Here is a 13,182-nt window from a genome sequence, read left to right as displayed (position 1 = left end):
TTTGTACACCTATGCAAAGTTATTCTGTCAGATTGTGTACATGAATGATTCTACCTCTGTTTAGGACATTTTGTATATTGATACAACTTTTAGGATATATTTTCATATTGCATTATATATTATTATTACCTCTAATCAAGATACTTATGCATTGTTCACATTTTCAGGTCATTGTCCTCATTTGCTGTACATTTGTTTACAAATTATTTAATATCCTGACAGGAAGTCTTAATCTTTAAGTTATGCAGGTATTAAATATGATAGGTCAATAGTTGCTCATGTTTGAGGTTTTTTAGATATATAGAGATTGTATTCTGCCTAGATATGTAATCTTCAACTACTTCAAGGATCTGTAGAATACAGCATTTAAATAGCTTAAGGTTCTGTTGACATGAGACGTGATTGCTCCTGACAGCACCAAGCTATTTCCGAGAGAATGTTGAGCATCAAAGACACTCCACTCAGAGTTTGTTTTCTTCTTGGCACAACTGGCCTTTGAGCAAAGAACTGCCTATGCCTCAATCACTGACAAAGTACATGGTATCTAGACTGGATAAGCAAGATACAAGGAAAATGATTGCCAAACCTTGCCAAGACAGGATAAGATGGCTCTGAAAAATTTCCCGCCCCTGAAAATGGTCTGTCAGTTATGCTAAGCCTTAGCCAAAGTTGTTGCTTCAACATTGCAAATGAGACTTTGAGTGATTGCTCAGGTAGTCAATTGTCTCCATCATATACTGCTTGCTTTGGAAGTTGCTTGATTGCACTTCCTGCCTGCTCAAGTAATATTATCTCAGGCCTTAGATGGGTTTGAAGATTAGACAGTTGTAGTTACCATCCTCTTACGGTTTAGCCAAGTCTATTTCTGATGCAAGACTCATCATTTCTGATGCTTAGACTCTTTGGAATAGACTATCTATTAAAATATTTATCATGTGTTCCTTGTTTAATATTGTTTATGTTGGTTGTAATTTTATACTTGATACCTGTTCCTATTGTATACAGTTTTGTATTGGGTTTGGATTGCTCTTATTGGGACAAGATGGGGAATCTTTGCCAACCAATTATCTTTAAGAGGTGGGACCCCTTGGAGGAGGGTTGAAGTGAAGAGGAGAGAGACAGGGAGGGGAGAAGAGAAAAATGTAGAGCTCAATAAAAATTAAAAAAAATCAGGTAGGGTCGAGTTAGGGTGTGGCTTTCTGGGACCTGGAGACAAATAGCACACACAGGTGTCCTCTCTCTGCGTGGTTCCCTCGCAGCACAGCTGAATTTGGACTTCTCATTCCTGTTTCGTGAGTTTTCCCCTTATAATAAACAAAGATATAATTGTTTTATCTTTTAGCTAGCCTAGTTATTTCCCGAATCAAGCTAACTTCTACACTGGGTATACAAAGCTAACACTGAATCAGAAAGCCTATGGTTGCCATAACCAGCAGCTGCCTTAGCAAGAACCAGCACTTTGGTTTTCTGCTCAACCTTACTCCCTGACAGTTGAGCTAATTGCTCAACAAACAGCAAATAGTGTACTCAGAACAAGACTACCCCATTTTGTTCACAAGAGAATGTGAACAAAACCCCACCCCTGCTAAGTGACCAGAGCCCCCATTCATTCAAACCCAGTGGACATAGAACTGAAGGCAGCATCTTTACTCTATAGCTCAGTAGCTAGAGTTTGCATATTGGTGGATGTACTTCTGGCCCTTTGTGTAGCTAGCTGCAGTGATGACTACTTTCTTCCCATAGCCAACATTCCCACTGCACAGCTATCATCCTTGGGATTACTGTAGTTGCTAAAACACGGCTCTAATTTACTTCAGTGTGTTGGAGGCATGAAGTCTGCAGACTTGCATTTCTTACATCTGCAGGTAATGAAGACATGCCTCATCAGGTGACTACACTTCAAGAATTAAGACTTTAGTTTCACTCTCTTATCCTTGGTCATTTTTGTTTCCCCTAAGATGCCTCTGACATCATCATGTAAAGTACGACTTAATTTTCAAGGTTTTTATGAAATTTGAAAAGAAACTGAAAAGTAACATTTCAAATCCCCCCCTACCCCCGCCAACAAACACACACATCCAAAGTAACTGAAGTCTCTAAGGCCAAGCCACAAGAGTGTGACTCAGACCAAGTGAGGCCAGGTGCCCTGGGCAAAGCACACAGAGTACTTCCATGACAAAGTGGGCATATTTATTAGCTGAAAATCACAATAACCATCCCTTGACCAACTCTGGGCAAAATATACTGCATTCACACTCTCTTAAATTATAGCAACACCACGGGTAGGTAGGTATTCTAATACCAAATCCACACCTAAGACAGACCCAAAAGAGACAACTGGTTCCAGGCCATACAATGAAAGGAATCCAGAGCTCTTGGCTGCTGTGTACAGCTGTTCCCTTGTTCTTCCACAAGCTCTGGAGCCACATCATTATACATGCTTTCATGCCCTTGGTGCCTGGGGTCTGTTCAATGACTCAAGCTCATTGTCACACTGTACTCAGTTTCCTGTGGCTCAGGGTTAGCTTGTCAAGAGAAAAAAAAAAAACAATGAAAACAGCAAACACTTCTGTAACATTTACTGCACTCAATACTATTCTAAGCACATAGTATGATTCATTTATTTAATCCTTAATCACCTAGGAGATAGGTACATTTCCTTTAAATTTATAGATTATGAAATGAAGCTCAGACAGATTGAATAGCTTGTCCAGAGTAACACAGCCAAATTGTGACAGCTGAAACACAAACCCGGGCAGGCTGTCTCCAAAGTCCATGTTCTTTTTCTTTAAATTTGATCTGTGTGTGTGTATGTGTGTGTGCACTTGTGTGTTGGTACACATGTACCACTGCGCCTCTGTACAGAGGCCAAAACACAACTTACAAGAGTCAATTTTCTCCTTCTACTATGTGGATCTCATAGATTGTACTCAGGGAATTAAGCTTGGCAGCAGGTGCCTTCATCCACTAAGCCATCACAGCAGTCTCAAAGTTTAAGTTCTTAAAGCACTATTTGATGACGCTTCTCCAAGAAAGAAAGAAAGAAAGAAAGAAAAAAAGAGAGAGAGAGAGAAAGAGAGAAAGAGAGAGAGAGAGAGAGAGAGAGAGAGAGAGAAAGAGAGAAAGAGAAGAAAGAAGGAAAGAAAGAAAGAAAGAAAGAAAGAAAGAAAGAAAGAAAGAAAGAAAGAAAGAAAGAAAGAAATCCCAGAAGGAATACACAGAATCTTGGGCACTTATGTTTTAGCTCTAAACAGAGTTACTGTCACCATCTTAGATCTCAAGTATAGACAATCAAGGATACAACTCTGGCCTCTGTAAAGTCAAAGCTAACAATAGTGACAGAAGCTAGCTCAAGCCAGTGGTGCCAGAAGTCCTGACCCTGACTCCCTCTCTGGCTTTGCCAGCTTGGAGCCAGACCCAAGAGATGGGAGGGCCACAGACACAAAGCATATACAAACAGGTTCCAGGCAGGATTATGTGAATCATGCAAGGGGTACAGCTAATTTCTTCATTTCTGATAGTTAAAGCAAAAGGTCTTGTCATCAGAACCGTGTTACTGCACAGCCAGCTGGCCTCTGCATTCCAGTTAAGATGCACCAATAAGATGCCAGAGCAGATAATACATGAAGCAAGAGATCTCAGGAGTCATATGGATGTTTATTAATATTGTCATTCCTCCTTAAGTATAGAATCTTTACAACAGTACCATTACTTCACCTCCTAGAAAAGTTACAGCTGAGTTTTACATACAACTTATATTTAATTGCATGCCCACTGAATAAGCCTGCCTCCACAATGACTCAAAATCAAAATGCAATAATTTACAAAGATGATTTCCAACAATGATAACATTAGTGAGTCTTGCAGGGAAATGGTAGACAATATTCTCATAAATTTTATTTTCAAAGACATGAAAATGCACTATGTGGAAACCTGCCTCTTCCTTTTATACCCTATACCTAACAGTCATCAGTCCTGTCCTTGGCACTCCACAGTGACCTCAGCTGGATCAGGTCCCTCTTCACCAACTGGAGTGCAAGTGAGCTTAACACACTGAGCTAAGGAAAGACCTCCCATCAGAGAGGGGCACCAGCACACCACTCAGGTCACAGACAACCTCCCTCTGCTCCTGAGGCTCAGCTCTTGGGGTTCATATCATCACCACCTGCCTAGTCCTGGTTCCTGACTGCATGGGATGGCATTCCAGCTCTTCCATTCTCTAACTATTATGACTGCACAAGTCACTCAGCCTCTGCACCTCCACACCTCCTCAGTGAGGTGAAGACAGCGACTTTATCTTCCTCATCAGATAGGGTAGTTCTGTTTTGTTTTTGAGAATTTCATACATGAATATTGTATGTACATCCTTTCTACACCACCCTCTCCCCTTCCAAGTATTCCCATGTGTGCCCCCACTCCTACAGTGATATATTATTTATTATATTATAAAAATAAATAACATTATTTTAATAAATAAAGCTTGCCTGAAGACCAGAGTGCAAAGCAGCCATACTAGTCAGCCATACAGGCCAGGCAGTGATGGCATACAACTTTAATTCCAGAAGCCACACGAGTCAGTCACACAGGCCAGGTAGTGATGGCACATACCTTTAATCCCAGCAGCCATACTAGTTAGCCATACAGGCTAGGCAGTGGTGGTGCATGCCTTTAATACCAGCACTAGAGAGGAATATAAGACGGAGGAGACAGCTCTCAGGGTCAGTCTCAGATTGAGGATTCATTTGGTCTGAGATAGAGGTAAAAGTCAGAGGCTGGCCGCTTTGCTTTTCTGATCTTCAGCTTGAACCCCAATATCTGTCTCTGGGTTTTTATTATTCATGCTGCACACTCCCTCTCAAATTCACAGTATCTTCTTTAACTATTTTGTTACATATATATAAAATATACATTTTATATATATATATATATATATATATACACACACACATACATACAGTTTGCTAAGTTCATTTAGTGTTGCTCAAATGTCTATGTGTTTATGGATGGATAGCCACTTGGGACTGGATAACCTATCAGGGGTTCATCTCTGGAAAGACTGATTCTTCCTCTCTCAGCAGCCATCAATTGCCTGCAGTTCTTCATCTAGGGGGACGACCTTGTGATATTCCCCCATCATGTTAGGATGTCAACTGGTAGTGCCACCATGCATGTCCTGTTTAGGTGACGACATTGTTAAGATTTGATAGGTTCAGTTCCCTGTCATTTGAATATAACACTATCTTGCAGCAGATGTCCTGGTCCAGTGGTACTTACAATTTACCCTGCTTCTTTATCTGGGCAGGGGAAAGCAATGCTAAGGGAGAAAGAAGAGCTAAAGAACACTAGGGATAATAGAAAAAGCCATAGGAGAGCAGGTTGTATTTATTTAAAAATACATATATAAGTAATTTAAATGAAGGTATATCACCTGTGGTGATCATGCTCTCCCCCAACAGCCTTTTGTTAGACTACCTAACAAAAACCCCAGTGCCAGACAAGACAACACATCCTTTGAGTTCTTAGTCAGGGAAGCTCATGAGAATTCCCAGACAATGCAAGCTATTGCCAATGTCTTTGGTTGTCTTCCAGAATCTGATGATAAGACACCATATACTTCAGACACAGAACGCTGGGAAGGATCCAGCTGGAGCTGACCTGGAAGCCTCACTCCTGAGGACCAGCACTCATAGTATTTGAAGGTGCTATCCAAATTGCTAAGGGAGAAAAACAAAAGCCCTATTTAGCTGTAAAGCCTATAAGCTACAACAATGACCAGCATGGAAAGATATATCCAAGGGTGTAATAGGCACTTATATCTTAGGGCTAACCAAAAACCACCTCATTGAACTTAAGTCCCACTTAATAGGAGGGAATTCCTTCCTAGCAATGTAAATCTAGCCAACTACCCATGGCTGGTGAGGTCATGGACCCTGCAGGACAACCTAATATTGTCAATCTTCTAAACCAATATAATTCCCAACTAAATTCTAAATACTTATTTTTATATCCACAGGTAAATGTAGCTCTTACTCATACTCAAAAAATCTTTTTTGCAGCAGGTGGATGCTATTACAGAATGCCCCAACTGATCAAAATGCTGAGAACAACTAGCAGTAGGATGCTTAGTCCCAGTTGATGCATCTCTAACACAACCCTTATACCTAAGGCTCAGGGAACAACATGGGTTATTATTTTAAGGAAACTAGAAGCACAAAAGCTACTGCTTTAAGCTAGCACATAGCAACCCCTCAGCAAGCAATGCCAATATCAACTGTGCCATCTTATGGAGAAAGACCTGTCTATTTTCCATGCCCTGCCTCAGGTGGGGCTTGCCTGCCTGAACTGGACCATGTCCTTTCTCAAATCCCAATGTCAGTCATGAACAGCAGACCTTCAAGGCAACAGGTTTCAAGGCCATAGTACTTGGGCAACAGCTGACTTTCAAGGTAAAGAGGTTCAGACCTTCAAAAGAGTTGCTGGTGCTAATAGTTTGGGCTGCCTAAGGGCTGCCACCATTTGGCATGGGCTCCTCCCTGAGAAGATAAGCAGGTGATCCAGTTGCCGACTCAAGGAGTAAGGAAGTCAGTGGGATGTTGGTGCAGGCCTGACCTAGACTAGCCTTGAGTCCCAACCCCCAAAGCAGACATCTAAGTAAGAAAGAGGCAAGATCCTCTCAAAGCCTGGGAGCATGATGGCCTAGTCCACATATCCCAGAGTAAAATGAAGGATTTAAGATTCAAGAAATGGCCAGGTGGTGGTGGCGTACACCTTTAATCCCAGCACTTGGGAGGCAGAGACGGGTGGATCTCTGTGAGTTCGAGGCCAACCTAGTCTACAAGAGCTAATTTCAGGACTGCCAGGGCTGTTACACAGAGAAACCTGTCTTGAAAACCCTCCCCCACCTCCCCACCCCAAAAATCCAAGAAATGTGTGGAGACTTTAGATTCAAATACAATAAAAGCTTGACCATAAACACATCTGCAACCATTACTGGAAAGACTGATTAAAATTCACCAAGTTTAAATATCTAAAGCCCAGCTAACTTCCCTATGTGCATGTTGAAGCTGTAAAGAGGTGAAAAGAGTTAAATGAGTTAAATCTCTGCAGTCACTGAATGCAATTTAAGAACCCAGGCACATAACAAACACAGAGAGCTTTCCAACGTCAAGCCTCTGTAAGGGTCACATGTGTGGTTCATAAGCACACCTTCACACATCAGGGGCTTACCTTTTGTGTTTTCTTTGAATCTTTCTGGGCAGTCTCTCGAAGTGGGACTTTTCCAAACAGCTTCCATCCCAAGTCTCTCTGTCTATCAAGTCTTGCATTTTGTTTTCTAGCAAGCAAATTCCTATAGAAAGAAAAGAAAAGGGCTAGGCCATTTCTGGGTGTTATAGAGACACTCCGACGGCCAAGGCTGGCTGACATGAACAAATCAAACTTTGTTTTGAGAGAGACTACAGGCTGCAAGCACATGGTAACACCTCAGACTGGGCCTGCACACACACAGAACTACACAGACACCAATCTCAGACACGAGCTTGCTGTTGGTCAACTATTATGTGTGCAAATTCCTAAATTCAGAATAAAAAACTGTGTTCAACGATAAAGTATATCAGCAGCAGCTGGTCAAAATGAACTGAACACCTGATGCGGCCATTTAATAGCTATGAGTCTGGACCAGAGAGTAACCTGAGTCTGTTCCATGAGTGACAGAGAGACACCATTTGTGATCCACAAGATCCTTTACAGACAGACGTTTCAAGAGCAGTCAGTCTTTCAGACCAGAGTTGTTTCAGTAGCTAACCTTTAGCTTAAATTATCTATACAGCCTCTAACGACCGAAGAAAATCATCCCTTAGATGTTTACAAGGACTTCTCTCTCAACAACATGTAAACAAAAGCTCCCAAAACTACAAATCCTAACTGGCAGTATAAATCAACCTGGTTCTCGGATGCATTATACAGGTGCAGCCATTAACACAAATGGCTTCCAGGGCTCCCAAAAAGCAGACATCCCTGCAGCTTTCCAGAAAGTTTAAAAATAGTTTTAAAAAAATGACAAAAACTTCAAAAAGAAACAAGTGACCAGATATGGTACAGTATAATCCCTGAATTCTGGATGCTGAAACAGGAGGATCGCTACAAGTTCAAGACCAGTCTGGGCTTTGACGTGATTCCGAGGCCAGTTTGGACTGCATTACAGCAAGGCCCTGTCAAAACAAAGGGAGGAGAGAAGAGGAGGGAGGGAGACGTGAGAGATGGGGGAAGGAGGAACCATGAGAATAAACTGGTTTCACTGTTTTCTTCCCACGTTTCTGTTGTGGTTTCTGAAATGGTGTTTCACAGTCCAGCACAATTCCTATTTATATTTGTAAAAATAAAATAAAGGAACTTTAGGCACTCTAGAGCTCCAACCCATTCTTTACCTAAGAAAGACTTTTGCAATTTAAACCAAGTAAAGCCTCAGGCACCCACAGATGCTAAGAACACGGGACAGCCAGAACCTGAGTTACTGGAAGGGTTATTTATATCAGGCTGAAGAACAGCTGCCCTCTCAGGGGAAGGAAGCTCGCACAGGTGGTGAAACAAGACACACGGAAGGCAAGGTCACGTGCTAGTGGTGGCAGTAAGGAAGGACAGCGCTGCAGGTCCAGGGAAGGAATCTGAGCCCTCACAGAACAATCAAGTATAGGATATGTGAAAGGGTCTGGGCACCTGGTTCTCGCATTAGTGCCTTCTGAGACTGAGCGCAAACAGTGCTATTCACTCCAACAACAGGCAGCTGACGATAAAAAGGAGCAGCTGAAACCACACTGTCTGAGGTTGCACAATGAAAGTGAAGACAAAACTGAAGAGCATACAGATTCAAACCTACTTGGTTAGTGTCAACCTAGGATTTTAAACTCACAAACAAACCAAAACTTAACAGATTTATGAAAAGCACCTTGAATTTTTTTTTTATAGTTAATACCTTGAAAGCCCTCAGTATAAAATGGCACCGCACACAGGTGCCCTGAACACACAAAAATGCCTTTCAGAACTAGGTGACCAAAAATCACATGACCAAAGCCAGTGCCCAGTCAGACACAGGGAGTATACAAGAACAGGTAGACACAAGCCAGAATTCTCTTGCCCGGTGCAATCTTCCTGCCCAGGGTCTGGCAGCATCTTCCAGACACCTTTTAGAACCCATGCCCATGGTGCCACTCTCGCCTAGTATTCAGCGGCCCCTTTCCAAGGCTATGTGACCTCATGAGTTATCATCTGCCTATGCTGCCCAGGGGATAGAGAACAAGGGAGGAGCTGTATTCAGGTTTACTCTTTTGAGACTTTAGAACCTGTCTCCACTCAGCAATAGACCCTCACTCTCGCTTGTTCAAGACTCCTAGCACTGTTTCCACAGCACCCACTGCCTCAGGCTGTGCCTTCAAATAGGCTCTATTCCCTCTCTGCTTTTCATCCCTAGCAGGAGGCAGAGTAGTCACCTCTTTACTCCCTGGGTCTATCTAGCAAGCAGTAGATTGTTCAGCACGTTTGCTGGCAGGTAGAGTGACCACTGTGTGTGTTTGCAAGGAGGCAAGGGCAGGGGGAACAAGAAAGCATGGCTAACGATACTGTCAGGAGTCCCCCAAAAGGCTCATGTGCCAAAGGCTTGGTCTCCCACTGGTGGCATTACTGAAAGGTGACTGATTTCATCAATGGGTTAATCCACTGTTGAGTTTACAGCTGAATGGGCTATTCATTAGGAAGCAGGGCCTGATTAAAAGTAGGTCAAAGCGGGTGTGCTCTTGAAGGGTATAGATAATCCTGGAATTTCTTGCTGTTCTCTCTGCTTTCTGCCTCTCTTACCACAAGTCCAGAAGCAATGGAGCCAGGTGACTCAAAAGAGAAGCCTCTGAAACTATGAGGCAAAATAAGGCCTCTCCTCCGAGCTGTTTTCCTCAGGTGTTTTGTCAGAGACTGAAATATGACTAATACACACATACACACAGTGACACACACGGAAGCAAAGAAGACAATAATCCTGCTTAAACTACAAGGTCCACAAAGATGATCCCAGGTAGGAGATCCTAGGAACGAAGGGGCAATGTGAGGCTGAATGGACGTCTCAGTCAGTAAAGTGCTTGCCATACCAGCATAAGGACCAGAATCAAATCCCCAGAACCTAAACGAGATATCAGGCATGGTGCACACGCAGGAAGCAGAGGCAGGTAGATCCCTGGGGCTCTCTATCTAGCCAGCTACCCTAATAAGTAAGTCCCAGGTTCCAATAAGCGGTTCTGTCTCAAAAAAAGAAAAATCAATCAAACAAACAAAAGGTGGACAGTTCCTGAGGCTGACCTGTGGCCTCCATATGCATGTGTGCATACACACACACACACACACAAAGAAGGGACAGCGGAAGGTGGAGAAAGGAAATGCCGAGAGAAAGAACATCCACTGTGCCCTATGGGAGGGCAGAAAGGTGGAAGATAGTCTTGGGGGGGGGGGGGGGAGATGAGTGTCCACTACAGAGAAGTGCTTTATAGAAGCTGAACTCCTTTGTTCTGTATTCCCAGCAAATTATGGCTCCTCAGTGGGAGACACATTTGTGCCTCAAAGAGGCAAAGTAACCTTCTTGAAACATTAAGGACAGACAGCTGCTGACGCCCATGAGACCCAGAGTTAGCTACCAACATAGAGTGCAGTGCCTGTAACCCTGCTCCAATCCATACATTCTTTACCACACTGCCCACATAGTTCCCTGACCACTCAGACTCAAGATCCAAGTCTTGTATGTTAATATACACACAGTGTATGGTCCCCCTGCCCTGGCACAAATCTGTTTCTCACCACTCACTTCTTCCCAGATGTTCACTCAAATCCCCTTCCAGAGAGGCAGCAGGGTGGGTGGGGGTGGGTGCGGTGGTAAGTTCCTCTGCAGGCTGGAACTGAGCAGCCTCCAGGCCTCATTCCTTCCATATTTCCTAAGGCCTCAAGTCCCAGGTGAAGAAAGGCCTCTTTCCGGTAGCCTCCTAGCCTATGATCCGGGAAGAGGCCTGTCCTACCTGTGCACAACTCCTTGCCCTTTTTTCAGCTATCCTTCAGGCACCGTACTGCCCTGGACCTGAGGCCCCAAATACATCTACAAGCTCCACACCCTGAAGGCAGAAATGGTTCACACTAGCCCTGTCTTCAAGTCTTTCTTTTGTGGCATGTGACCTGGCTCCACATCCATCCCTATCCAAGGCTGCTCCCAGGTCCATTAGTGTTGGGAAATAAATGACATGAGTGTTAAATGAGGTGGAGGCCAAGTTCAGCGTAGCTACATTCTTGGCCTGGAGAAGAGCTTTCCCCACCCATCAGGTGATTCCAAGGTTTTCCACTGAGTGAGCACTGAAGAGCAGGGACTCGCCATGTCAGCCACCCCCCCACACACACACACTGTTACTATGACAGTGCTCAGCACTCCAAAAATAGAGAATGTCAGAGAATGAGCTAGTTTGTGAGAACAGGGAGTTCCGGAAAAGGTGGTCTAAGAAGCAGTAGCCAGAGCACCTCTACCAGGCCCAGAAACTGCCTGCACCAAGGTGATTCCAGAATCCTACTGAAGTTGTCTCAACCTCTCAGAGACACTAAGACTAGGGAGATGGTGGAAAAAGTGTCAGTGGTGAAGCCACAGCCAAGTACAAGGGACTAAGTAGGATTCTAACAGACGTTGGGGCTAAATAATCATGGGCAGGCAAAGCAGAGCTGTAGCTAGTTTATCCAGAGGCTGGGAAACTCATTATTTTCATCTCAGTAGTTAATTTATGACATGGCAAAAAGATATAGACACCAGAACAAAGTAATGTTCAAAACTGTAGTATGTCGGTTTCTGTGAAGTCAGGAAAAAAAAAAAAAACTCTTAGGTACATTGTCAAGTATGAGACACACAGGGTGTCACTAGACTTGAGAGCAAGACACTCGCTGACACATTTACCTGGGGCCTACTATGGCTCCAGCATGCACACAGCCTCTTCCAATTTCTAGCAGGCTTTATTTTTAAGACCTCTTAGGGTACCCTGTACAGTAGGAAGCACACAAGATCAGACACCTTGTAAAAAGGCAAGGGAGAGTAGGTGTTAAGAACACCACCAACTATGAGACAGAAACTCTCCTTACCTGCAGACAATGGGTTTTGGGCTGCACTGTACAACACTGGAGCCACTACCCACTGTCCCTACCTGAAACATGGAAGTCAAGGCAGTGAAATATGTTGATTGAAACACAATGTTATTTTTTAAATGTCATAAAGAGTGAAAACTGAAAGTTTGTGATACATTTATAAAAAGCTTTAAGAAGAACATTTTCTTAGAGACTGAGAATTATCTATTGTCACAGACAAAAGCCAGGGTCCTAACAGGGTCAAATAACCCATGTGATACAGGTGTCAGTCTCTGCTTGTCCAAACATGAACTGCCTGCTGACAGCCACTACTCTGGGACAAGTTACTAGATATGACATGCAACTTTCTACCACAAATTCCATTGTACTTTTTGAATTGTGACTCATGAAAATGTATCATATGTTTTAAAGTTTATAAACAAGAAATGACCATTGCAAAGCCAGATAGTTCTGCCACTAGAAAACAAAATACTTTTGCATCATCCCCCACAGCATCTCTCCCCAACAGTATCATTCCCCCCACTGCATCACTTCCCAATGTATCTCTCCCCCACTGTATCATTCTCCAATGTATCTCTCCCCCCCCCCCAGTATCACTACCCCACTGCATAACTCCCATAGGCAATCAAGCCCCAGTAAGCCCTTGAGTTTTCTGCAGACCCAGCAACAAAATCTAGTGAGTGCAAACAAGTTCTTGGTGATCAGCAGAAGTGGCCTTGGCAAGGGAAAAGTTAAAGGCAATATGAAATTACTCAGTGACATTCCACTGGCACCACAAACCAGAGTCTTTTGGAAGAGGAACTAAATGAGTTTGCTCAGCTGCTGACAAATAAGCTTTGATTCAAATCACTGCACTGAGGTATAATCCTTTGCTGTGTCATGGGCAGCACGAACAGAGCTGGAAGGGGGCTTGATGAAGAATGGCATCCATAAACCTTATGTGATTAACACACTCCAGGAACTCTTTACTGGGCCTTTTATGTTGTTTTTTTTTTTTTCAGCTACTGCCCCAACCTATAAATAGGAGTATCAGGG

General features: G+C 43.3%; 1 protein-coding gene across 2 annotated transcripts in view; it reads right to left on the bottom strand.

The window, feature by feature from the left end:
• Tbc1d14 (TBC1 domain family member 14) overlaps positions 1 to 13,182 on the bottom strand; it is a 93,435-nt gene that overhangs the window by 51,494 nt on the left and 28,759 nt on the right. Inside the window, exon 2 of one of the 2 annotated variants that reach the window (XM_048415240.3) lies at positions 7,228 to 7,348. The exons of the other annotated variant lie outside the window; for it this stretch is intronic. Within the exon in view, the coding sequence (XP_048271197.2) occupies positions 7,228 to 7,348 (121 nt within the window). The remainder of the gene's footprint in view (positions 1 to 7,227; positions 7,349 to 13,182) is intronic. 2 annotated transcript variants of the gene reach the window in all.

This window comes from Myodes glareolus, chromosome 8 (genome assembly GCF_982192425.1).
Source record: "Myodes glareolus chromosome 8, mMyoGla1.1, whole genome shotgun sequence".
NCBI lineage: Eukaryota > Metazoa > Chordata > Mammalia > Rodentia > Cricetidae > Myodes > Myodes glareolus.
The sequence above is the reverse complement of the archived record's forward strand: the minus strand, read 5'-3'. Positions and strand labels throughout refer to the sequence as shown.